Source organism: Manacus vitellinus, unplaced genomic scaffold (assembly GCF_001715985.3).
Source record: "Manacus vitellinus isolate BGI_N305 unplaced genomic scaffold, ASM171598v3 scaffold_5_pilon, whole genome shotgun sequence".
Classification (NCBI taxonomy): Eukaryota; Metazoa; Chordata; class Aves; order Passeriformes; family Pipridae; genus Manacus; species Manacus vitellinus.
Window position 1 is genome coordinate 9,312,392 of NW_021940682.1, and position 26,785 is coordinate 9,339,176.

General features: G+C 38.5%; 1 protein-coding gene across 1 annotated transcript in view; it reads right to left on the reverse strand.

Moving 5' to 3' along the window:
- The window catches only part of DGKI (diacylglycerol kinase iota), a 129,412-nt gene that overhangs the window by 50,147 nt on the left and 52,480 nt on the right, over positions 1 to 26,785 (reverse strand). The window contains exons 21-24 of the mRNA XM_018080823.3: positions 17,333 to 17,433; positions 7,624 to 7,703; positions 5,840 to 5,884; positions 2,141 to 2,210 (exon numbers count right to left, since the gene is read on the reverse strand). Coding sequence (XP_017936312.1) covers positions 2,141 to 2,210; positions 5,840 to 5,884; positions 7,624 to 7,703; positions 17,333 to 17,433 — 296 coding nt within the window. The remainder of the gene's footprint in view (positions 1 to 2,140; positions 2,211 to 5,839; positions 5,885 to 7,623; positions 7,704 to 17,332; positions 17,434 to 26,785) is intronic.

Genomic DNA, 26,785 nt, shown 5'->3' on the forward strand with positions numbered 1-26,785 from the left:
AAGAACCTCATAAAGTTCAACAAAGCAAAGCGCAAGGTCCTGCACCTGGGTCACGGCAATCCCAGGCCCACCTACAGTTTGGGTCCAGAAGTGATTGAGAGCAGCAGCCCTACAGAGAAGAATTTGTAGGTAACAGTTGATGAAAAATTCAGCATGAGCCGGCAGCTTGCACTCAGCCCAGAGAGCCAACTGTGTGCTGGGTTGCATTTAAAGGAACGTGGCCAGCAGGTCCAAGGAGGTGGTTCTCCCCCTCTACTCTGCTCATGTGAGACCCCACTTGGACCACTGCATATAGTTCTGGTGTCCCCAACATAAGAAGGGCATGGAACTGTTGGAACAAGTCCAGAGGAAGGCCATGAAGTTGATAAGAGGACTGGAGCACCTCCCCTATGAAGATGGGCTGAGAAAGTTGGAGTTGTTCAGCCTGGAGAACAGAAGGTTGCATGGAGACCTCATAACAACTTTCCAGTATCTGAAGGGGGCCTCCTGGGAAGCCGGAGGGGGACCTTTCATTAGGAATTGTAGCAATAGAACAAGGAGTAAGGTACAAACTGAAAGAGGGGAAATTCAGGATAGATATTAGGAAGAAACTCTTTACTGTGGGAGTGGCAAGATACTGGAATAGGTTGCCCAGGGAGGTTGTGGGTGCCCTAACCCTGGCAGTGTTCAAAGCCACATTGGATAAAGCTTTGAGCAACCTGGGCTAGTGGGAGGTGTCCCTGTACATGACAGAGAGGGTTGGGACTAGATGATCTTTAAGGTCCCTTCCAACCATAAATATTCCATGACTCTATGATATTCCTATCCCATTAAATGGTGAATTTAAAGGTGAGGTTTAATGAAACAATACTCACTGAAAATATTAATTTGAAATAAATATTTTTAAATGTATTAAATGGATTTCAGGCTTATAAGAAGAATTGATTGCATTAAAATATGTGACAGAAGAAGGTCCATTGTTCCTACGAGAGTATGGCAAGCATATAATTAAACTGATGAGTCTAATAGGATTAATTCAAATTTTGAATCTAAAGAACAATACCATGCTTGGGAGCTCTTTGTAAATCAAATGCATGGCCAGAGATATTCACTCTGAATTAATATATTCAAGGAAAATTTATGCTACTCATGAAAAACACATGAAAACAGGGGAGATTCACTAAATAAAGCACATATTATGAATTTGCCACTGTCAAATAATTTATGTTACTAAGTCCAAAAGTATTTTATTATGTACAATGTGCTTCATCAGATGCAATTTTTTTTGTATCTACTTTGCATTTTGTTTGGTGAGTGAAATCAGGTCCATTCACTCTGGAGTTCTGACACAAGAGGACAGTGATATAGCATTGTAGGCTTTGGCACTGCATGAGAATATCAAATACTAAAGACAAAAACTAAATGCATCTACCCACCCAGATTTCTCCAAAAACCAAACAGATTCTCAATATGTCTTTATCAATTTCCCTCATGAGAGACAAGGAAGAGTGATTAGAAATTGCCAAGGAGAATTTGTTTTTGTTTAGAATATTAAAAATTTAAGCCTCCCCATGCAGAAGCTTCTGTAAAAAGCAGATGCCATCCATTTCAGCTGCTAATTTCTGTGCTCTGGAGCCTGATGTACAGCCCAGATAAGTCGTCTGCTTCGACAAAGTCTGGGTCAAATACAAGTGCAGTTCTCCCGGGAATTACATGAAGTGCAGCATTACAAGGAAAAGGGAGGTATAGTTCCATCACCTAAACACTACAGTGCCTAAAAACTATCACACTTATGGAGTGAAGAGCACAGCCTTACCAGCAGCAACACACTGCCACAGCCAGCTGCACTCTGAGTTCAGGCTTTGCCACACACTAAGTCTCCTCATCACAGCAGAGACTCTAATAAACCCAGCTAACCTCCCTTGGGGGAGCATGTCTGCTTGGGGTGAAAAAGCTACAGCAGACGTTTTGATTGCTAGATGAAGGGCCCACTTCACTTTTTAAAGGGGAAAGGGGGTCACTCAGCTCCTTTTTTACCTGCTCAGTGTAACGAGAAGGAACAAGTCACCCCAGCACAGTTAATACTCTCAGATGAACTATCTTCATATGCACAACAGAGGCAAGCAGCACGCTGGGCACAAGACAAGGGAGATGCACTTACCGTCTAGGAAGCACCATCTAGGAGAGAGCCTCTGGACAGAAAGTACTCTGGGGAAAGAGCTTTCCTGGTCCTGTATGGGGCAGGGAAATCATATTTAAAAAAAAGAACCATTTTTTCTCTAAGATGGGCTATTTCCTAGACTTTGCGCTTTTTTTCATTTTGCTCTACTGACGTTGCACAATGTGTAAAAGCTACATAACCTAAACCCACTGGATTTTCTTCTCCAGGACATCAAGGTTTGACTGCAATCATACAAAAGAGTAAACCGACATGGTTAGTTTCAGCCACATCTTCAGCTGTCCTCTTCCCTTCAGCTCAGCACTATCAAAACCTTTGCATCAACAACAGTTTTCCCAACAGGAACAGAGGGAGGTGAAAGAGATCAAAGACGCACATCAGCATCAAACAGCAGCCACGAACTCTAATTACTGTTTGTTCCATATATACTGTCACAGAATTGGCTGAGTTGGAAGGGGCCACAAGCATCATCGAGTCCAACTCTTGGCCCTGCACAGGACCATCCCCAAGAGCCTGAGAGTATCTGTCACCTTCCTTTGTTCCAGTTCAGTATTTTTACACACTTTTGCCTCCTCTACTCATCTGCCACTCAAAGCAATTCCCCAGTTTGCTCTGTCCCCAATGCACATTGGAGTAAAAACCATGTTATCCCCTGCACCAAGAATACGGAGAGCACAGACCTGAGGATCACCACTGGCCGAACAAATAGACATCCTACATCGACATGTTCCCATTCTGGCTAAAAAAATCTGCTCCTGGAGATCTGACAGATGTTACTTCAGGAACCAAACTAAATGACTGGGAAGGAAAATGACTGGGAAGACCTTCTTCCTGACCTGTACTCACCAAGCACTCAAACAGTCCCCCATGCATTTTTAGCTCTCACTGAGCTGGAGAGGCAAAAGGGATCTCAAGAGAGCAGAGGGTGGTCATCTCTGCACTCCATGCTGCCAGTGTATGGTCAGCCAAATTCTTAAAGCCACTTGCATACAGTATTTAAACACAAATGTATCTGCAGAGGGTAAAACACGACAGCATGGATCTTGGGCACACACACAAAATTTGTATAGAGCCAGATTCTATCCTTATTTACATCTTAAGCAGTACAATCAGCACATCTACAAACAGTGTAAATTCAGGCTCATATTGACTCAAGATTAAACTTTACTCCTCTTTCAGACAACAGACTACAGAGTAGTATACCCAGTCACATGCCTAGAAAAGAAAATGTAGAAGCAACAGGGAGGATTTTACTTAATTTCATAAACCTTGCCCTCATGTACAGCTTATTGTCTCCAGCCTCCTTACAGGAGAGATGGAGACAATGACAGCATCAAATTCCATAAAGTGAACTTTATCTGCACCTGGGGACCAAGTAACACATCTCAATGGTTTCATAGAATCAGATTTAAAATACACCTTTTCTTTCTCCAAGAAGGACTAACCAAGCTGTGGGATGCTTAGGTTTGCTTATATTGCAGCTAAGGGGTATGTGGGAGAATCAAGGATCACTGAAATCCATTAGGTTTGCTGCCATCTGTCTCTAAATGCACAAAGTTTTATGTATCTTAATATTTAGTCCATTCTGTGGAAAGGAGAGGACTGCTATACAAAGGGAAAAAGGAAGAAAACATCCAATAATGGTGTGTTCTAAAATGTAGTTTACACAAAGAAGAAAAATGAGTAAAAATTCATAGAGTACATAATGTTGGCAAAGTGAATATAGGGATAATGCTGGTAAATATAAATTTGAATCACAAATTGCATATTGTGATATCCTCCTTCCAAGACTTCATTACAGATCAACTGCAGAACTATCTTGCGAAGTCTCAGGCCCATGAGAATGGTATGTTATGAGTAATAAACTCGTTAGAGAAACAAAACAGTGTGAGAAACAAATCTAGTGCAATTTTTCTCATTTGCACCTGGGCTTGCTAATATTTCTGCTGACTTCCCATGTTTTGAGCTGCAGAGGAATCACACAAGAGAACTGCACTTATGACACCTAAAAGTACCCATGACACCTTATTAGTGAGGTATGAAGACAGTTCTATCACTTTAAGCACCTTATTCATGCTCTTTATCCACTGCTTTTTCCCATTTCTGCAATACGTATAGGGATACCAATGTGGAACAAACCTCAAATTAACCTAACAAGACAGTTTGCAGAAAGTGACCCACTGAGAAAAAAACCATGTTTGAAGAAACCAGGACAAACAAGTACTGAAGACAAAACACAGAGAGGGGCGCATTTAAAATGTAGCATCATAAAAAATGGATGGTGTGTTAGGGATTTCACACTGCTGTGCACTAGAGAAGATGGCTAGGCAACTAAATCATATACTGCTATAACTGCAGAGGTTAGAGCCAAGTATTGAGCTGATTTTCAACATTTCATACTCTTTTTTAGACCTCCCCATATAAGCAGATTTAGTTCTTCATTTTACCTCAGGCAGTTTCCTACACATGGAGCAGTCAGCAGCCACTTAGGTTAATTTATAATGAGTGGAACAGAATCATACATGCTGATTTATTAGTCAATTTGCTAGACACTAACAGTGCTCTAAAACTCAGTTCCAGGAAATGACTGATGGAAATGTCAAAACTATGAGGTTAACATTGGACAGGGAAATGAAGAAACAAACCATGAACTGATAAGAAGGAGGCAACTCCAGGAAAACATGCCAAATTGCATTTTCTTATAGTGCCTGCAGTCAGTGCACCTACAGGCATTCTTGTGAAACTAGAATTCTGTATCACCCAAGTAATCAGTAACATCCAAGAAATTATCTGCAATTTCACCACAATTGGTTCCTGTCATCTGGATCTCTGTACGCTTTCTCAGTGAACTTGTTCCTGCTGATCCAACAAGACTTGCATTGCTAAATTGGGAAAAACATTATCAACACCATGCAAGCTTGTGATCCTAAGCACTGTGTCAACTGACCATGGTTTGTGTCAAGTCTCTGTGCTAATATCCGACCATTTCAGGAGCCAGTAGAGTTAGTCTGAGTTAGTTTACTTCCAATTTAAGTGCTCTGCAATGCATTATTTTACTGAGAGAAATATACAACAATACCTGCAACTGTAAAGGCAAGTTCTGTTTGTAGAATAAAGTTGTAAAATGCACAAAGAGACCAATTTTAAGAACTAGCCACCTAAAAATTGTTTGTCTCATGCAGAAAACACATTTGTGCCCAAGATGGATTAAAAAATTACCCTGAAGATTATGTTAAAGTAGATGACTGACATGTACAGAATTATTAAGAGGTTAGGCCTGCTATAACACCTTTTTTTCTCACTGATAAGAATTTATTACTACAGCTATGCAATATAACATGTTATTGTCTGTTTCTCAGACAGAGAAAACGTTTTACTTTTGTCATTTGTCCTACAGGACACAGTCTATCATTCACTTCAATATGCAAGGTACCACTATTGCAGTATTGCTCCATCATCATCCTGGGCTAGTTTTAAAGGTGATTCTGTAAGGCTTGCAAGGAAAAGGATTGTACAAGAGAAATCAGAACGAATCTCCAAGATTTAAGCATAAATGTTAATCAGAAATTCAGCTAAAACATTGGTGTTTAACCCAAGAACGTATAAGTTCGAACACAAAGAGTGCAGTTCACATTGTTAAGATTCTTTTTGTTCTGATAATAAAAGCAAAGCTTATCTTACCTGGTAATGAACTCTCTGTGTAGTAGAAGGTACTGACTGTAGGTCCTAGATGGAGAATGAAAGACACAGCAGTGATGAAAAAAATAAAAGCAACAAGAGCTGTTTGCAGTTCTACTACCTGAAGTGGTTGGGCAAACACAAATCATTTTGCAAGTATTTCTCACTGGTTTTAAGCATGTGAAACAAACACTGCAGAATAGTCATGGAAAGTTCACTTAAAGTTTAGATTTGTATGCATTTGGTAAAAAAACCAGTTTCAAAAATATAGAGATTATGTTAATGAATCTTTACCATGCTACAAATCTATTTGTTCCATGAGAAATTTAGAATATCAGCAAAAAAGTTAATGAAAATAGGCTAAAAATCTAAGCCTTTTTTTACAAATAGTTTTGAGTGATTAATGCACTGAAGAAAACCACTGGCAGTTCTCCCTGTTTTAAGACAACCTCACTCCAAGGAGGTCATATCAGAATGATCCTGATATTTAGCAGGGTTCAGGAATCTAATTTATTTTAATAGAGATTTTTTCAAATACTTATAGCTCATGACTTAATCTACCATAGAGCCTGGCCTACAGACCATTGCCCCCCAGCAGCAAGCAAGTTGGCAGAGCTCAATAAAAACTTGGCACCTCTATTCCCAGCAAATGGGTCTGAGCCAAATCAAGCACATTAAAAAAAAAAAAAAAAATCACAGAAACTGCACAAGGTTGTGGAAACACAGCTCCTCCACAACCACTATGGGTAATTCAACCAGAACTTCCAGACTGATTGTAATTTTCCATACCCTATACTGCAAATATGCATCTTAGACCTTACCTTATCGTATGCACCTTATGCAACATAAAATGTGTTTTTCTGCCTGATAATAACAGTCACACCTCAGGTCTGGATGTTCAGAAATGCAAAGAAGTGAAACCCTGAAGTGAGATACTAAGACTCCTATTCTGACTGCAAGTGCAGAGTTCCAAAACCTACAGGAAATCAATGGCTCCCAAAGAGTTCAATGGAAGGCGTGAGATTCATAGTTCCTATGTAAATTAGACCAATGATTTATAAACCTACATGATGCCCTCACACTTGTAAATGTTATTGAAAGATATCACTAAGATAGTGATTTTTAAGATATTAAAAACAATCAGAGACAGTACTTTGATGAAAATCCATTAGTTTTATCACTAGAGGCATACACACTTAAAATGACTTGGGTAATGAGACATTTGGAGTCTCCATTGCCCACACTGTATTGTAGAATGAACTCTCATGAGTCAAGGTGTTTAAGGCAATAAGAGTGGCACTATTATTAGCTGCATGAACATATATTTCTGAGATTTGGAACCATCTAGTTGATAGTTGTAGTGTTTAGTGGTTTCTCAGTTTACTCCATGACAGTATTAGAGAGTGACAGTTGAATAACTGGACCCACTCAAATACCACAATGCTTATCCTTACATAACACACATTCTAATGCATAATTTAGGTAATTTCAGCAACATCTGTGGAATGTTCTGGTATTCTATTCTTAATGAAAGAGAAGTAAACACACCCATCCACATCAATTATGTTATCATTTAAAAGGAATCAGTGTGATTTTTAATTTTCTGTTTAAGAAATACTTTCAGTACTTTTATTATCATCTCTTAATTCTAGAATTTTCATTTCAGTGGCAGGCAAATTGCAACAGTCTTGACATACGGTTGTGGCAACTACTAGTCCTCTGCACTCAGAGCTGAAAGAAACATAAACTAGATTAGCAAATGATATCTGAATTCACAAAAGCCTCACCTCTTGCAGGCGGTCAATGTACATACGACAAGTCTCCAAGTCGCAGTCTCCTCGCACAACTATAATTCCTAGGGGAATGGCTGAAAAATCAAAAACAAAGAAAAACCTCTTTAACTAAGTCTCTTAAACTTGAACAGATTTGCAGTGGGCTTCGACTTTGTTTTTTTAATGTCCTCACAAAAGCTTTCTATTATCTAAATCTTAACAAATATTTAAAAGATTATTATTCATTGTTAGTTTCACCCACTTATAATTATCAAATATTTCAGTTTTCAAACACCTTTCATGGTTTCATGAAAGAAGTTGAAACATATTCAGTTAAATTATGTACTTCATTTTCTGATGTCAACATCAAACTTTAACTGCAAAGAAAGGAACATACCTCAGAACAAGAGTTAGGGGGTGCCCTTATAGCATGAAATAAGAGTTATATTTTGTTTTCAGAATAAAGTCTACATATTTATAGTAATGAAAGTCACAGTCTGATTTCAGAGAAAACTGTCCAACACCATGTTATTTTGATGTAGGGCTGCTTTCAAATCAAAGCAGACATTTTTACATCTACACACAAAATTAACACATCTCCATATTTAGTCAGGGAAAAAAAAAAGCCAGCAAATAATTCCCTTCAGATGAGAGCAACATTTTTAATAACAGGACATTTAGGTTTCCACAGTCATTCTGTTCTTGCAGCTGAAAGGAGTCCAAAACAAATCCACAAAAAGAATAAATAGAAAAAAGTATACATGATTCCACAAGAAAGGTACCAAAAGAGCTACCTACTAAGATCTCATTAAATAAGAAGAAAACAAGTGAACACTCTTGAGTATCTGATTTTGTAAAACTGAATCACTGAATAAAGTTCTTTTTTCCTCCCTGGAGGGTCTTTAATCAAATAATGCCCAAAAAATTTATGGGAGCAGCAGGAAAGATATTTAAATCCTCACATGAATTATTCCAGAAGGAAAGCAAAATATCAACTCATAAACAATTTTGATAACTAGATAATGAGCAGCAACATAAAATCACCAAGGTTTCTGAAATAAATAGAAAACAGAACTGTGCTGCAGCCTTTCCTGCTGTTGAAAAGAAGTTGATTAAGAGGGAGAAATATTCGAATACCAAGAAGCTCCTCATTCTGGTAAGAGAACAAGACAGTGCTAAAAGACACTGGGGAACATAGCTCCTCTTTTTCTGGTGCACCAAGGCTAGAACTACAAAGAGGAGCTCAGTGGTTTCAGGGATAAGACCTGGGAAGCACCTACAGCAGTCAAGTTCACAGCAGACCTTAGAGATCAGCACAGGGCTCAACAATGCTGCCAGCGTTGTGTTTGGAAAGCAAGTTGAACAGCAGAACAGCTATGGACCCAGGAAAAATGGAAGCAGAGGAAAAAAAAAGCTGGAGGGACAAACAAAGATGTAAAGAAGGGATCAGCAGGAAGAACAAAAGAACTCACACGTCGCCTGAAACACTGACATCCAACAGCAATGACAATTCCCCTGCACATTTTCAGAAAGGCCAGGTGGGAACAGGGCTCATTGTGACCTCCCAGAGACTGAGACTGAGAGACAAGCAAGTGGAAGGAGGGTCAATAATGAGGTTTGCTTCACGCGCTCCAATGCTCTGGGTTACAGCCTGATTCTCTTTGCTTAGTGTTTATTATTGCTTAACCTGCTCTGACAGGAGACCCTTAAGCTCTTTGCAGAGAGTTCTTAATGGCTATCTAGCTTCAATTCAGCAGATCCCTTTGCAGCCCTTACTGAAAGAAGTGTTTGTTAAATTCATTTATAGCACTAAAAAGTGAATTGCAGCAGACACAGCTACACCTCCAATAGCTACAGAGCACTAGGGAGCTACACCACTGGCTCATAAACCGTCACCACAGATTTTGTCTCTCTTCTATATACTTAATGGGGACTAAAGCTTTGACCTGCCAAAACAACACAGATAACACAAAACTGAAATCCTTAACTATCACCATTCCTGACAGCCTGAAAGAGAAGGACCTTAGGAACATTTGGAATTCTAAAGAAATCCACCAAAATATCTAAAAAGCAAAAACTGATATTCAAGAGGTATCTTAGTGGTGATATTTATGGGCCCCATCTAATGAGTGAAGAAAAAAGTAGTGATTCACAACTTCAATTAAATTATGTCATACCAGTTGTTAGTGGCCATAGACCAATTCTGAAACTCTGGGCTGCGTGACTTTGTCCTTGAAAAGAAATGTGCTGTCTTAACTGTTTGGAAATTGTGAATTAGCACAATCTATGGCTTTTGGGGTCAATGGCTTAAGGGATAATGTGCATGAGGTGGGTCTCAAGGGGTTCCATTCCATATGGTTCATGTCCTTTGAAAAACCTGAAGTCATCACTGGGTAACACTATAGTATATGCTCAAATGCTGTTTTCCAAATTTTTTGTTTGTTTGTTTTGGATTTTTTGTGAGGGTTTTTTGTGGTTGGTTGGTTGGGGTTTTTTGCAAGACCCATTTAGCTTTCATCAAGGAAAATGTTCCCAGCCATCATTTTTCAGAAATCACGGTAAGTAAATAAAATGCACCACACAGCCAAGACTTTCAAAGCTCTTCACAATAGTCGCTGTTTGAAAACAAAAGCAAATACTTAATGATTGATAATGGGATTGAAACTATGGGGTTGTTTCTCATTCTAAAAATAGGGCAAAACTGTGCAAGAGTGGCAAAAGGAGTTAATTTCTGATAAACCAAGTTAAAGACAAAGTCAATATGCATGCCCTTCAATAACACTGTGGGTGCTTTCATGCAGGAATAGAGGAGCTTCTCTATTTGCTGTGTGGATGAGGATGTGGACAGTACAGAACAGTGCTGTGGGACACAGCGATTACTGAATATGCCAGGTGAGGGGGTGGGAGGACAAACAATTACATTAAGAGCACAGGCACTACAGAGCAACTTCCCATACACCCACACACTGTCCATTCCTGTGAATATATGGATAACTCCACACATGGGAATATGCCAAAAAATAAGGGATAGTCTCAGATAATGAGCCAAGCCACAGCATTCAAGTGCCAGATACTTTTCTCCTAAGGTGCCTGCTCTTCTGGCCACTTGCATCCAGCTCTCAGTTCCTTTGTGGTCCCTGAATGATGAAAAAGGACTTTGTCCAGGAAGGTGTGGATACAGACTCACACTGCAGTGATGAGCAGCTGTGCAAGAATCCCAGAAAATGAGACGGGCAGACAGTTACTTCATATTCTGAACCAATGCTGCAGAAAGCTTTTTGTTCCTAGCAACACTAACCAAAACTAAGTATCAGCAGGAGGAGGGTTGGGTAGATGCGGCAGTTGGGGTAACGTGGTGCTCTAATTATCTGCAAGATTAATAATGATTTCCTGAGTCCTCATGAAATTAGCTATGGAATTTATAAACAACAAACAAATCTTCCACCTATTAACTGCCCATTATGCTGAATACCTAAAGCTAGTGAACTCTTTAATAGTATTGGGGACATAAATGACGGAAGCCTGAATATACTGCATATGGCACCATGAAGAAAAAACAAAATTCAATTAGCTTCCCCATTTACTATTATGAAAGGATTCAATTTGTGATCTTAACACCATATTAACCCGCTCAAATTCCAAACAAAACAGCCTTGAGACAGAGCATTAAGGCAAATGTGAATGCCAGGAAAACTCATTCTGAGTCTGACATACCTCAGGGGACTAGGGAGGTTAGACATTGGGTTCTAAATGTTTAATGTAGCAAATAAAGGATCCTCACTACTGAAGATGTTATAAGAATGCCATTTTCCTGAGGGGTTTTCACTAATATTAGGAATGTGAAGGACCAAATAAATTCTTGGCAGAGAATTCTAAAATATTCAGACATTTATATTAAGAGGTTTGGCTTTCCCGGTATGGTTTTAATAAGAAGGAGTTTGTACAAAAGGATTTTCTCTACCACACAAACCTAAGCCATGTGTCTCTTCAGATCCCTTTTGCTTATTATACTGAGAAAAACCTAATTCTCCCTATATGTGTTGGCTGCTAGTTTTTTTAGCGCTACCAGTCCACCTCTAAAATCCTCACATGTCAGGAGGTAAAACACGGTGGAGACTATCAGATTAAACCAGACCAGGTTTGAGAAGGCACTCATCCCCTCCAGGCTCCCAGTGATTTCTCCAGTACCCTGCTAAACAAAGGAAGAAGCTGTACAAATCAAAGGAAGAGAGAACCTGTCCCAAACACCACACGAAAAGGAACAGGTTATAGAAAGAAAACTCTGAAGAGCTGGGAATTGAAACTGGCAGAGGGAATGGATATTGTGACTAAGAGCTGACAGCACAGATCTGGATGAACAATGAATAAAGATTTAGGATTAAAAAAAAGAACAGGAACCTGAAATGTGAGGTCTACAGAAACAGACTAAGACAGGCAGGAAGGATGTGTGTGGGATGAGATATCCAAAGGGCACAACCAGGACTGAAAAGGTAAGAGGAAATCAAATCAGAAAACCAATAAGGAAACAGGAAAGTAAAACAGGACAGAAAAGCCTCACAGAAAAGTCTATACCAAGAAGACAAACTACGGCATGGTTTCCTGTAAAGTCTGAAATGGAAGTTAATATTCTTGATTCTCCCCACTCCTCTAGGCTAAATATAAAATTATATCTATTTGGAATACTGCCCATCTCTTCTAGTCTAAAGGAAGGCAGAGGACTATAATGAACATAGATATGCCCTGTGAGGTGTCAAGACAAGGTAGATTTAGATTAGATATTAGGAAGAAATTCTTTACAATGAGGGTGGTAAGACATTGGAATGGGTTGCCCAGAGAAGTGGTGGATGGAAAGTGGTGGCTCAGAGAAGTGGAACCCTGGGGGAGTTCAATGGCAGGGGCTTTAAGCAGCCTGGTCTAGTGGAAGGTGTCCCTGCCCATGACAGGGGGTTGGAACTTGAGGATCTTTAAAGATCCCTTCCTGCCTTATTCATTCTATGATTCTATAACTCAGTGATATGAGATTTCAATGATTTGGGTTTACTCCCTCCCCCAACCCCAGGCAATAACAGAGTTTCCAATATTTAACTCACAACTGACTTCTAATCCTCTTGGTTTCATCTTGCTGGGTGGCTTTAAGCAATCCATCCAACCTCTTTCAATTTCAGATCTTACTAAATCACTGTGGCAAAAAATGCATTATTTAGCTAATGGGTACACAACACATTGACAAAACAAAGCTGTTAGAGCAAGGCAGTGACTTTTAAGCAGAGTGAAGGTAATGGTGTCTTTTACAAAGCTTCTACAGATAAGCCACAATGCATCCTAAGAACTCCTGGCCAATAAATGGCCCTTGGTCTTTCCTTTACAGGAGGGAAGAGGATTGTAGCTGCACAACTCATCTCAGCTAAACCTATCCAGCTCAAAGCTGCTTCTCAATACAAGCACATTTCCTTCATGGCTCATCAGGAAGTCTGCTGCTCCCTGCTGCCCTTTATATTATATACTCAGGATATAAATACCAAGTCCTAAGTGTTGACCTTTTCTTACTTAGCTAGTTGTTCAAAATCACACAGAATAGTCTCCAAATTACCTTGACCTGTCATATCCCTGAGCTTTAAAGAGTCAGAATAACTTCGATAGCTCAGGTATTCTAAGTGCATTCCTGGTATGAGGAAGCTACAGTATCACTATACACGTACACATCCCAAATGACTCACAAGCTGTCACTCCACGTACGCCCATGTATCTGATAAGAACTCCTAGGATGACCCCAAAACCCTTAGATAACCCACAGAAACTAAAGGCAGAGACACATGCATTATAGACATCTAGCTAGGTATAATCAAAGAGACAAGAATTTGAGGTTAACATCACATCATGTTACAGCATCTCACACACATACAAAACAGGGAGACTGCAGAGAAAAGCACTGTTAGATTATAGATAGTCCAATTGTTATACAAATGGAACTGACACTGGCATCACCCAGATTGGGTATGATTCCTCCTTAATCTTAGTGGTATTGAGGAAACTAAGATGGTTCTCTATGGTTAGGGCATACACAACAAGTTAAGGTCAGTAAAGACTGACATATTCTATTAAAAAACCCCACAACTCTTCAGTTACAGCTGATGGTGAGTTATTTCACTACTGCATTTTCATGGCACAAATCTGAAATGGTGTTGGTGGGAAGGATTAAGAAGTGTTGAAGACCTCTTGGTCACTAGCTGGTTTATCGTTTGTTTGCTGTTAACTAATTTTTTTTTAAATAATTAGTTTCTGTATATACCTCCATTGTCAGGAACTTCTTAGTACCATTTGAAAGGAGAAAATAGGGTTTCAAACATAAAGTTTTAGCTGTTTTAAAAATAACTCCATTGTTCACCCTCACTGCAGCTTGGGATCACACTTTCCTGCTATGACAGGAAACCAGAGAGAGTGCACAGAAAATATGCAGGCAAGAGAGACAGAATTAAAATCTGTCCACCTAGAAACATCAGCCCATCTCACTTTTTGAATATGCTAATGGTGGTTATGGTCATGTAATGTACAACTCTCATATTGGGCAGAGGTGGTGAAGCTTGTGACTAGAGTGACAAGTGCTTGGGACACATATAGGAAAGTGTTAGAGAAGACAACTTCATCTGCAGTGAAGAACATTACAACATAACTGAAATGCCAGCATATATTCCTTTCTTAAAATGGTGCACAGAAACATTCATCCCTCCTCTCTGAAGGATCAATAAGCATCCTCTGCACCATCATCAATCACCCCACCGACAATAGTAAGATGTTGACAGAAAAAAGAATGGAGGAGAAAAGAAGGAGCAAGAGGAGAGAAGAAAGGGACAATTCAGAAACAGCATCTTGGTTAAATGCCAGCTGCACTGACAAGAAAAGTAGAAAACAAGAGAAGGAGAATGAGCTAAGGACAGTCATGCCCTTCAGAGGACAAAATGACATTCTTTAATTGCTTGGGAGGCTTTCAAAATGAGATGTCTACCTCCAGCAGAGTGAAGATTAATCTTCATGGAACAGTTTGTATGACAAACTGTTATATGTCAGGAAGTGTAATTCTAGGTGAAGATAGATTCAAATCAGTATTTCAAGGAAACAAGGGGAGTGAAATATATTTATTGTGAGTTAAAATGATCCAGATTAGTACACTGAAGTCAAAGCTTTGAAAACCCTATTATGGAGACATGTAACAGGCAAAAACCATAATAGTTTCTTTGCTATTTTTCCTTCAGGGATAACTTTTTATTAACTGGTTTCCTTTTCCTATTCAGATTGCTGAGGGATTCTGATTTGGTTCTCAAATTATTTAGGGAGGTAAAAGTGCTTTTAATCCTTGTGGACAGAGGATGAGTATTAAGTACAGTTTTCTGGCATTCAGTTGTAGGTATTCTGCCAAAGCCTGAACAAGTATCTAAACTTGAGTCTCTTGCAAGCATCTAGTGGGACAGACATATACACAAGAGCTACAGTCATGTTGAAAGAAGCCAGTGCCTCTTCAGTAACAGGCCTTGTAGAAACAATTCCCCAGTAAAGCTTCCAAGAAACAACTTTTCCAATATCAACGTTCTGGAATTTTGCTAGTACAAACAATTCCTCCACACACCCACCCACTCACTCATCCCTTTCTTTAGTAAAGAAAGGAGAGCCATTTCTCCTCTCTCAGCACTTCCCTTCTCCCCCTTTAGCCAAGTAACTTTTAGTGTCAATGCTCCATGAAATGATTTGATGAGGAGAACATAGCAGGTTTATTTCATATAAGTATTTAGCATCTGAGAGAGTGAGGTAGCACCAATCCATAGACATGTAACCAGAAAGCCATTTAAAATTTATCCAGTTTTCTATTTCAGAAATACAATTAAAATGGCTATCCAATCTTGTTAAATAGAAGATCTACATGGTTTTCCAGCTTCCTCATAAAAACTCATATAATCCTCTAGTATAACCATGCAGCTTCCAGAAAAGATGTAAGGAGTTTGATGTAAGTCACAGGAAAACTCAGATGTTAAGTCTGTAATCACTGAACCACCAGGATTTTCCATTTTTTACTTCATGGAATCCCAGGAACTGACTAGAATATTTAAAACTGTCCAGCTATGTTATATTATCAAGCTGGCCGTGCAGTAACTTGAAAGAGAGACAAAAGGATTTAATGGCAAATGACCTACCAATGTCCAAAAGCAATCATTTTATCTCTTGACAGAGACATCTGCTTTTTTTAATGATAACCTCTTAAGCACACACACAGTAAGTGATGAAATGTGTATAAAATCTAAAACTACATCTCAGAGGTGCTAGATCAGTCACATTTTTTTATAATGTTATCATTATGAATTTTGTCAGGTGACAAATAACATAAATATATATTTACCACTGCAGTGAAAAAGTGTAATAAGTTGTGTATTTTGTGTCAGAACATGTAATGGCTCTTAAGGACCTAATATACAGTAACTACAGACACAGATAACTTACATCCATAGTAAGGATAGGTGATGATAGTTCCCCTCAAATGAGAAACCACAGGAAGGACAACCAAATGAACCAGACTCTGTCCAACAGAGTAGGAGAAATGTGTGTTCAATGTGGCCTGAAAACTACTCAAGGTCAAACTCTCAATTTAAGCTTGAAGCAATTACCCCTCCAGTGAAGCACAATCCTTAATCTGTTAAAATTCTTTTCAGTCCAGTGATAAAGGCTTTGATTGCTTTAACTATGACCAAAATCCACTAACAGAAACTTCAGTAAAGGCTGTCAGGACCTATATTAAAATTTAAGCCATTTCAATTCTTTTGTTGTAAGGAGAGACAGTGAACTGAGAGAATAAAGAAGGGTGGGACTAGAAGAGTGAAATGGAAATAGTTTAACTATCTTCCAACAATAAGATAAGCAAACCAATTAAAAGGATTGTCATCCTGTAATTATCAGAGTGCTCTGTATTACAGAGGGAGCTGAAGCTTTCTTGCACAACAAACAGTCATGCTTGTAATTTAATATGAATAATGAGCCAGATGCATGAAAAAGGCTATTAAATGGTTATCACAAGAAGCCCTGTCCCTCATTGATTAATGAGTCTGTGTGTCACCAAGGAAAGGAACTTCATTTTTAAGTGCAGATTGTCATCATCAATGTTGCCAAAGCAACTGCTGTCTGCTTTTGACTTACCTCTGAACATGGCAATTAAACCATTACATGAGGAAACAAAACAGTGATTATTCTCTTATATGGAAAACCGAAGGCTGTTAACAAGTAAGGGTCTGGAGAAGCCCTTCACTGGGGAAGATCTGTTCCCCAAGATAAATGCATCATAGTTCCCCAACTCAGTTTGAAATCTGATGCTAATCATAAAATCTGGAATGTTTTCATCCACTAGAAATCAAGCAGAATCAACAGAAAAACATAAATAAAAACAAATGTGTGTGAAAAACACTTATTTTACAGTAAATAGAATCAACTTGCAAAGGCATAGGAAAGTAAGAAAGCAGCCGGAATCTCTATACATGACCTTTACAGAGACTATTTATATAGAGAGAATACATATACAGAGATAGATGAACATACACTCTACATGACTCATCCAAACATGTATGCTTGACTCTGTGTTTGGGGGTTTTTGTTGTTATTTTTGGGGTGGGGTTTCTTTTTGGTCCATGTATGATTTACACAGAATGTTCTACCAAAAGGAGCTACAATGTGGCTTCGTCCAACTTACAAGCTTCCCGGAGTTTTTCCTTGTCGTAATGTAGCCCCTCGTATTCTTGTAAATTAATCCTGTTCACTCTGATCCGCAGGCGATCTGGGATGGAATGAGGACTGCAAGAAAAAAAGAAAGCTGCTTAGACAAAGTGTTCCCTGGAAGAGCAAATGAAAACAGGATATGAAGTGATTTTAATTTTCTCTGAAAGAAGAAAGAGAGCAAGCCTCTTCAAAACTGGGCCAATTCTTCACAGGCCCATCCCTGCATTTAAAATTTTGACTTTCCAGTGCACAATAACTTAGACATTACACCTTCAATAATAAGCAAGATCAAGAAGCCTATTTGCTGGTTGTGTGATGTGAAGTTGTAAAAGATTTTCTGAGTTGTCTCATCTCTCTATAACTGCCCCTTCCCTCTCCAGTTTGTCTTTGTGTACATCCCTAGGGCCCTACCACAGCCAGTAGATCTGCCAACCCAAAGTTCAAGACATAGAAAAACCTGTGTCCTGAAATGCTTTCTTTTTTTATTCCATGCTGGTTTCTACCATATCATAACCTGTTATTTGATTTTTTAAGTTTTGCTGAATGTTATGCAAATTAATGGTTACATTTGCATTTTCCATTTTTAAAGAAAGACTGTGTATTACAGTTCACATAGCAAATGTCTGTCCTAGAGGAACTGACCCCCAGGTCAGTTAAAAGTAGATTACTTGTTCCTTCCACCAAAAGACTGTCTGTATTCTCTGTTTTAATCTAGTTAGTAGAATTCTGCCTATGGTAATACTGACTAATACACACTACTTTTTGAAAGTCAAAATACTGCATGCTGTCATAAATTTGCTTCTTTCTTTGTCTCATTTTTAAAATACTTAATGTACAGCATTTGCACTGTAGTGCACGACAAGGCACATCTCACAAATGTCCCCTTTTTTTCCCTTTCTAAACTGAAGAGTAATTTTCTTATTGACTAGAAAATACTAAAGACTTAACAAAACACACGGTTTGTGGCCACCTCTTGGTAGAGCCACTGGGATTACAATTAGCAATTATTTCAGAGTTAACTGTTGCATGTTTTCTGTTGGTATAAATGATTCTGTCATAGCTGGACAGATGAAAACAAAGATTAAAGATCAAGTCCCAGTTAAGAAGCTCTATTGTCACAAGTACTCTGCCTAAAAAGTGATAAAGGATAATGAATTTAGGTTGCCTCCAAAATGGAGTTTAAGACAACATGCTAGGAGTAGCTGCACTGAAGAAATTCCCATTCTGAACATGAGTTTCTATATTAGTGAAGAAAATTTGCTTAAGACACAGGAACAATAGCCTAGAAGAAATGACAAATGCTTAAGAATGGCAGCAAGACTGACAGAAGTATATAGGTTATCCAATGTTTTCCCTCTGCTGACTGACAGGGACTATTGTGTCAAAGTGCCCCAAGATATCAGCAAACTGTCCATATTTAAAATTTTGCAGTTCAATGACAAATGGTTTGGTTGGGAACTTCCAGCACAGCTTTAGGAGGAAGCTTTATAACTCAGGTGCAATCACGTCATCCTACAGAATATCACTCTCCACCTGCAGTCTCTACAGCTGTCTCAGCAACCAAGACATGAGTGTCTGCACATGGAGGAGAGAGGTACACCGATGGAAGAAGAACATAATTACACTTTGACTGACGCAATTTTTTCCTTTTCTTTTTCAAACAAGTTTATATGTCACATTGCTGGCTGAGAAGTGAACATGGTCTAAGGAACTATAATCCCTTTCAAATTTTATAAAATACAAGTTTCAAATATGAAAATGATAAGATACTGAATTTTAGCCAAGAAAATATAATAACATGCTTAATTCAGAAATCATAGACATTTAAGTGCATAGTCTTTTTCTGAGGGGAGAAAAGAAATAATGCACTGCATGCAATAGGGTTCATGAAAATGACAGACTGACAGCTCTGAAAAGTGAAGTCTTTTATGCACTGGTACAACACAGGACAAAGCTTTGAACTCAGCTGGGAGGAAAAAGGATGGGCAAACAGGAGAATTCAGCTACTTCTGTTGTAACACTAAACCACGTTACAAAGAGAGACATCCTTGCTATGCACTGAATGAAGCTCAGTATAAACCTAACACCAAAAAACTTTCTCAAACTGCTGCTTCTCCTGAAACTGGAACCAAATCTGTACTGGTTTTGAGCAACCCGAGTTTGAGCTCTATACTTTCCAATCCACCAGCTCAGAATAACTGCTTGACCAAAAGTTGATACTCCTGTGCAGGAATTACCCCATCACAGGGACTGTTTGCCATACAAACCTTCCCATGCTGTGTACATTTGCATAGAGGCATTTAAGTTGGTTCCTCAGTGAATCCAACATACTTGCTGGAGTGGCTGGAATTCCTTTGCACTCTTCATCAGGTGCTCTCCTGCTAACCTGTGAACCCTCTCTGGGCTTCCACTGCTGGCACAGACATCAAACTGGTATAGATTGAGATTCCCCTCCCCAGCAACTTCAGTTTAAGGCCCTCCTCACCAGATTGCTAAGCCTATGACCAAAAATGCTCTTCCAGTTCAGTAGACCAGGTTTCTTCAAGAAACTTTCATGGTCTAAGCAGCCAAACTACTCTGAAAGCTGTGGGAAAATACTAAAAAAACTGTGTTAAACCAATTATGGTAGAGCTTTTTGCTTTTCAGTTTCTAAGCACTGGTTCAAAGGTGAACTTTCTTTGCAAACATTATCAATTAATTAGTGGTAGACTAATGTCCTATCACAACTGGCCTCATTTCAAACCGGCCTCATCATCACAGTGGATAATCTGGATATTTTGTGAAAGCAGCAGGAAAAAAAGACAGGGAAACAACGATTTCTCCAAGTCTATGTTTGGAGCCATTATAACAAGGTGAAGGAATGATCACGTTTATCCCCAGTCAGTGCTTAAGAAGACCTGTAAAAAGGGGAGGGATGTTAAGCCTCAGACTAACATCTGCCAAACTTTGGTAAATTGCCATGTGTGTCCCTTCATCCTACCTGTGAGAACAGGATAATGTTTAGACACCAAGGGGAGAGAAAGCCAACACTGACTTCTGTAGATATGCTGACTCACTACCTAATGTCATGTAAGGAAGACAAAAAAATGTTATTTCCGAGCTTGAAGATGATAGCAACCTATTGCATGTGCAGCATCACCTTCCAAGTCAAATTAGTCCTTTCACCTGAAGTGAGCAAGTCTTTTTTCTTTGCTTGGAACTGGAAGAAGAAAAATATTTAAAATGAAGAGCAAATCTAAAATATTTTTGTTATTTCAGGAACCACATAGAGACACTCTCCAAAAAGTACCTTATAACTAGAAAATATTTAAGAGAATAACACCCATGCTTTTGTAAAAAGTATAATTTTTGGTATATCAGTGCATTGTATACCTCAGAATTTGCTTCTGTAGAAACAATAAGCACACATTCTTAAATGTAATGCATTTCCTGAGGAGAAATAGGACCAGGTCCAGTATAGGAGGGCAATCAACTGGCAAGTTCTGAGTTTGTAATTCTCCCATTTCTCCCTCCTGTTCACCCCATTTTTATAAAGACAGGATAAAACTACTACATAAGCAAGTTGTGTGATAAAACATACAACTGGAGAGAAACAGATCTTGGCCTTTCATACATTTGAAAAATTTAGTTATCATAATCATAACAACGTAACCTTGGAAATAGGAGTTTTCTATGGAAAATAAACTATTATCAGAAATAACAATGCCAAGAGCTCTTTCTACAGGGTAGAGATTTTATACTCTTAGTTATGTTCAATCACAAGTAATATATTCATAATACAAATATATGTATATGCATATATACACAACCCTAAAAATACATATATTGACACACATACACAAAAGAGACATTTATCCAGTAACTGAAGTTTGATGGTTTTGTTCATGAGTTATTTGCAAATACTATTTGCTCTGTTAGAATACAGGTTTTGGTTGACATTATATTATGTCTCAATAAATTTTATTACCTATTCATTATAATTTTGTCTCTAAAATTTACTATGTGAATATTCATTTCTTATGCTATCAGACTGGTAATTGACACCAGGGGATATTGTCCTCATCATCCAAACTAATTAACTCATTCATTCACAGAATTCATGAGCTCCATACGAAGCTCTATTTAATGCAGCTGAGCAAAACACCTCCACTATCAATACTTCTGTAGTCTTTGCAGATACTGCATAATATTATTATACAAATTGATCAATTTGTCTTGTTCAGACATATTCGGTATATTCAGAAACCATAAAGATTAAATACATAAGCAAATCCATGGAAAAGCAAATAACAGGGTGATGAATGTCACCAAAAGCAAACATTAGTACAATATTAATAGAAATGGATGTTTCTGAATACTGTGTAAAACAACTTGCTCAACTGTAAGGAGAGGAAGAAAAGCTTTCCAGATAAAGCAGCAATTTTGAAATAAATGTGGGGAGATTGTTTCACTGCAATTCAACCTAAAATATTTTAACTATTTATACCTATTATTTTTCAAAATGGTGTATTACATAGTCAATGAAAAGTAATTCAAAGTACAGATGAATGAATTCCACTAATCTAATTAAGAACCCCCTTCCACAAGCACATCAATCCATGGAATTAAATCCTAAATGTCATTTGTCCCATGAGGATATAAATAAAGAGTGGGGTCAATTGAAACATTCTGCTCATTCATGTTGACTAGTTATAACAGTTTCATTTAAACACAAAGCTAATTATGAATCTTCTCAAATCAGGAGCTAGATAGGCTAGTTTATCATATTGAATTTTATTTGATGATCTCACGATTGGCATGAACCAGAAGTGCACATTCAGGGCATTATTAAATAACAATCCAAATGAGGCTTGTAGAAAAGCTATACATGTTAATTAGTTGGAACAATTTCTGGAAGATTATACTGAGTTGTCATGAGGTCCTCTCAAAATTGTTCCACTTGCATCCTAAAAATTATGTAATTTTGGCAATGGAAGAATATTTTCTTTCCTTTTTTTAGCTACAAAATGACAGTATAGTCGAATATATCGAATTACTTCCTATCAGAAAAGTGGCATTTGACTTTCTCACAAGAATACAGAAGATTGCCTGGATATTGGATCATTCCCATTGTAAGGAAAAGGGCATGCTTTCTGGAAAATCTTAAAACTTATAAACATTAATTACTATACACAGTTAATTTGATTTTATTGGGTTTTAAGTCTACTTTTTTGTGAGAAAACATCTCTTCCATGGTACACTGGGCTGCTCACGGCAATCAGAGCCATTGTTTTTCTAGAGACACATCTCAAAAATTCAAAATCATGCTAGATAAACTGTAAGGTGAAGTAATTTTTAACACCACCCACCCACCTGCTGGAAACTGCTTATCAAAGAAATGGTATGCTTACTTTCTCTTCTATACCTGAACTATAGCATTTTGGGGGTTCTAGACATGTTACCATCATCAACATCACATCCCCACCCCTCACCACCAGGAAAAAAAAAACAAACCAAAACAAAAAAAACAACCTTAAAGAAACAGACCTTTGCATGAAAAAATGAGAAGGGCTCATTTTTTAAAAATCCCTTTCACTTCAGCATTTGTGGTTCAAACCCACAGAAGCAAAGCCACATGCACCTATTCTGAGATTACCAGCAGAACCTGATCTGCTTCCATTCACCAAGAAAACACAGCCGGCTTTTGATGAAGCTGTGACTTCCTCCTCTCACCCCTATTAATCATCCAGCAACAAGTGAGAGGATGCCAGACAACTCATATGGAGCACAGTTGGTTTTCCTAAGAAACATGCTTCTGTCTCCAGTCACCCAGGGAACAATACAGGCAGAGCAAGCTTTGGGTCCTGCCCAAGCTTGGCACTCCTGCACAACAACCTGGCTACACTTCTGCCATGCCACCAGGTTGATTTAACTTGGAAGACAGACTTCTAAATTATACATGCCCCAATCTCTGTATCAATTATTTATGAACCCAGTGAACCATTTCTTATGCTTTGTGTCTCCATAGAGAAATGAAATAATAAGAATAAACAGTCCAACGACTCTACAGAATTCAGTGACAAATTTTTGACAGATCTTCAAGAATACAGCCCACACCAGCCTACACATATACAGGTTTTAGCATGATTCAGTAAGCAGAAATGGAAGTCTTCTACTTTCCCTCCCATACAAGAAATACTTTAGTAAAAAAGAATCACACACTTTTGAAGTATCTCTGCAGTGGCAGATTAATGAATTACCTACCTCCTAAAGAAAAAAACATGTAGAATCAATTAAATGTTCTAGTGCTTAGAGCAATTGGAAAACAGAAAGCTGTAGCCAGAAGAGAAAAAGAAATTTACCTTACTTTTGAAATCATATTGGTAGAGCTTGGAAATGATACATTAAAATTAAGCATGTTTCTGACAGTATTTATCTACTTAAAACATAAGAACTGCCACAGGGTAGAATCATCCAGTCTCTTCTGTGGACAAATTTCAGTGCTTCAAAAAAGTTCACTACTGTTTTAGGGTAAAGTTCTTGCTAAGCTCTTTACCTAAAAAAATACCCCTAAAATTATAAGCTCCACCACATATTTTTTTATTTCATTTGGGAACCTGAGCTAGACAAGCTACCAGGTTGTGGGATGCTGGGTCGAAGGGCAGTGCATTTGATACCCACCCCCAACCTGCTTTTAATGATGATCAACAACTATTAAACTAATATAATAAACACTTATAACAACTTTGTTTCAGTGTGCTCTGTTCAGATCTGTTGCTACCTCAACCCTTTGAGACCCTCATTAGGTGCCAAAACCAGGCTGTTGTGGTCTAATCCTAGCCAGCAATTACATACCATGCAGCTGCTCACTCCTTCCCTCTACCTGCTCTTCCCTTGGTTGGGAGTATTGGAAAGAAAAGGTAAACCTCGTGGTTAAGAATTTAATAATTGAAACAAAATAGAATTATTATTATTATTATTATTATCATCATCATCATCATTATTATTATTATTATTATTATTATTATTATTATTATTTTAATGGTAATGAGGGAGAGAGAGAGAGAGAGAGAGAGAAAGAGAGAAATGAACCCAAGAGAAAGAGGTGATGCACTACAGTTGCTCACCAGCCAGCCCATCCCTGACCAGCAGTCAGATCCCTTCGGATTAACTCCCCCAGTTAAATCCTAATTGTCATTTGTCCCATGAGGATGTAAATAAAGATTGGGGTCAACTGAAACATTCTGTTCATTCATGCTGATCACTTATAACACTTTCATTTAAACACAAACCTAAATATGAATATTTATAGACTGGGCATGACCTTCTATGATGTGGAATATCCCTCTGGCCAGTTTGTGTCAGCTGGGCTGGTCATGCTCCCTCCCAGCTTTCTGTGCAGCTCCTCACTAGCAGAGCATGGGATACTGAAAAGTCCTTTACTTGGGGTAAACACTATTTAGCAACAGTCAAAACATTATTCTCATCCTAAATCCAAAAAGCTGCTCTGTACCAGCTACTAGGGAGAAACTTAGCTCTATCCCAGCCAAAACCTGGACATAAGTGTCATGCTAGACAAGCCAGGTTAGCCCAACTGTACTAAATCCTTTTGCACTTTCTTACCTCACACTTACTTCACCAAATGCTTGAGCACTTTGCTCTGTAAGGACTAGACCCACACAGACACTTAAACACATGCTGAAGTTCCAGATGGAATCCCAGTACTTGCTTTTCTTCTCCTGCATGCTAGATGTTCTCTTGCATTTTACCCTTCCAAGCACAATGGATTCTCCAACAGTAATAATCCCATTAGACAGAATCATAGAATATTTGGGGTTGGAAGGGACCTTAAAGATCAATTATTTCCAACCCCCTTGCCATGGACAGGGACACCTTTCACTAGATGACGTTGCTCAGAGCTCCATCTAACCTGGCCTTGAACATTTCCCGGGATGGGAAATTTCTCTGGGCAACCTGTTCCAGTGCCTCAGAACTCTTACAGTAAAGAATTTCTTCCTTATATCTAATCTAAACCCACTCTCTCTCACTTTGAAACCAACCCACCTTGTTCTGTCACTACATGCTCTTATAAATAGTCCCTCTCCATCTTTCTTTTAGGCTTCTTTCAAGTACTGGAAGGATGCAATTAGGTCACCCTTCTCTTCTTCAGGTTGAACAATCCCATTTCTCTCAGCCTTTCCTCATAGGAGAGGTGCACTGTCCCTCTACTCATCTTGGTGGCCCTCCTCTGGACTCATTCCAACAGGTCAATGTCATTCCTGTGCTGGGGACCTCAGAGTGCAGAATCCACCCCCTCATCCTTCTGGCCACGCTGCTTTTGATGCAGCCCAGGATGCAGTTGGCTTTCTGGGTTGCCAGAGCACGTTTCCAGCTCATATCCAGAAACCCACATGCTAAATTGGAAAAACTGATGAAGAAAAGATGAGACTCAATTCCCTATAAAGCATGTAATGAAAAAGAAGGAAGATATATATAAGCATTTTCATCCTCAATCATGCATTTGGAGAACAGCTCACGGTCTAACACTTCCTCCCTTACATCTTGTCTCCTACTGTTCTTTAATAGACTCTCATTCTATAGACAGCATCCATGTTCAACCTGAGAAAGTAGATTCTTTTTGGCATTTGGATCTCTATCTAAAAGCAAAAATATTATTTCCTATTACCCTTTTGCTGTTCACACAGGTTTTATATGTATACTGTGCTGCAACCATTACCCTGTAAACTCTATTAAAGGAGTTGTATTTACCAATGTAGTGATATGTCTTTTCATTTATACAGATTTTGTAATTAAAAAAATAATCACAGCCTACCCACAGTGCTTATTCCACTTGTAAAAGGACTATAGGAGCTATGCAAGTCAATTATGTTTTATTTTTAAATGGTAATTTTTTTTTCAGTGTTCCTTTACGTCAACCACACAACACAAATGTGCATCTCCTCGTTTCTGAATATCCAGCTGGAAAATGCAGGTCTTTACCTTCCTTTTAAAAGACTCTCAATTAAAAATACAACATTTGTATTTCCTTATGCACCTTGTATAAACATTTGCAAAGGATCACACTACACTTCTACTGTCTCTGCAACAAAGACCATATATACCTAATAATTTTGGCTGCTCAAATTCCCATGCATCTCCTGCTGCAGAAATCCTGAAATTTATCTAAGACAGGCTATATCCACCTCCAGGTCTCAGCAGAATCTGCCCTGCTGTTCAGTACTAGCAGGAACTCAGATTCATTCTATGTTGTTCAACACAGAAACAAAGGAATATTTGAATCTCAAAGCCATCATAATTCAAAGCAAATTTCCCTGATACCTCATAGGTTCTTATTTTAATTTGCCAGACACATTAATTGGCAGCCACAGTGCAGCAGTATGTTTCATCTATTTTTACAGATTTTAAGATATAGTACATCTTTGACTTC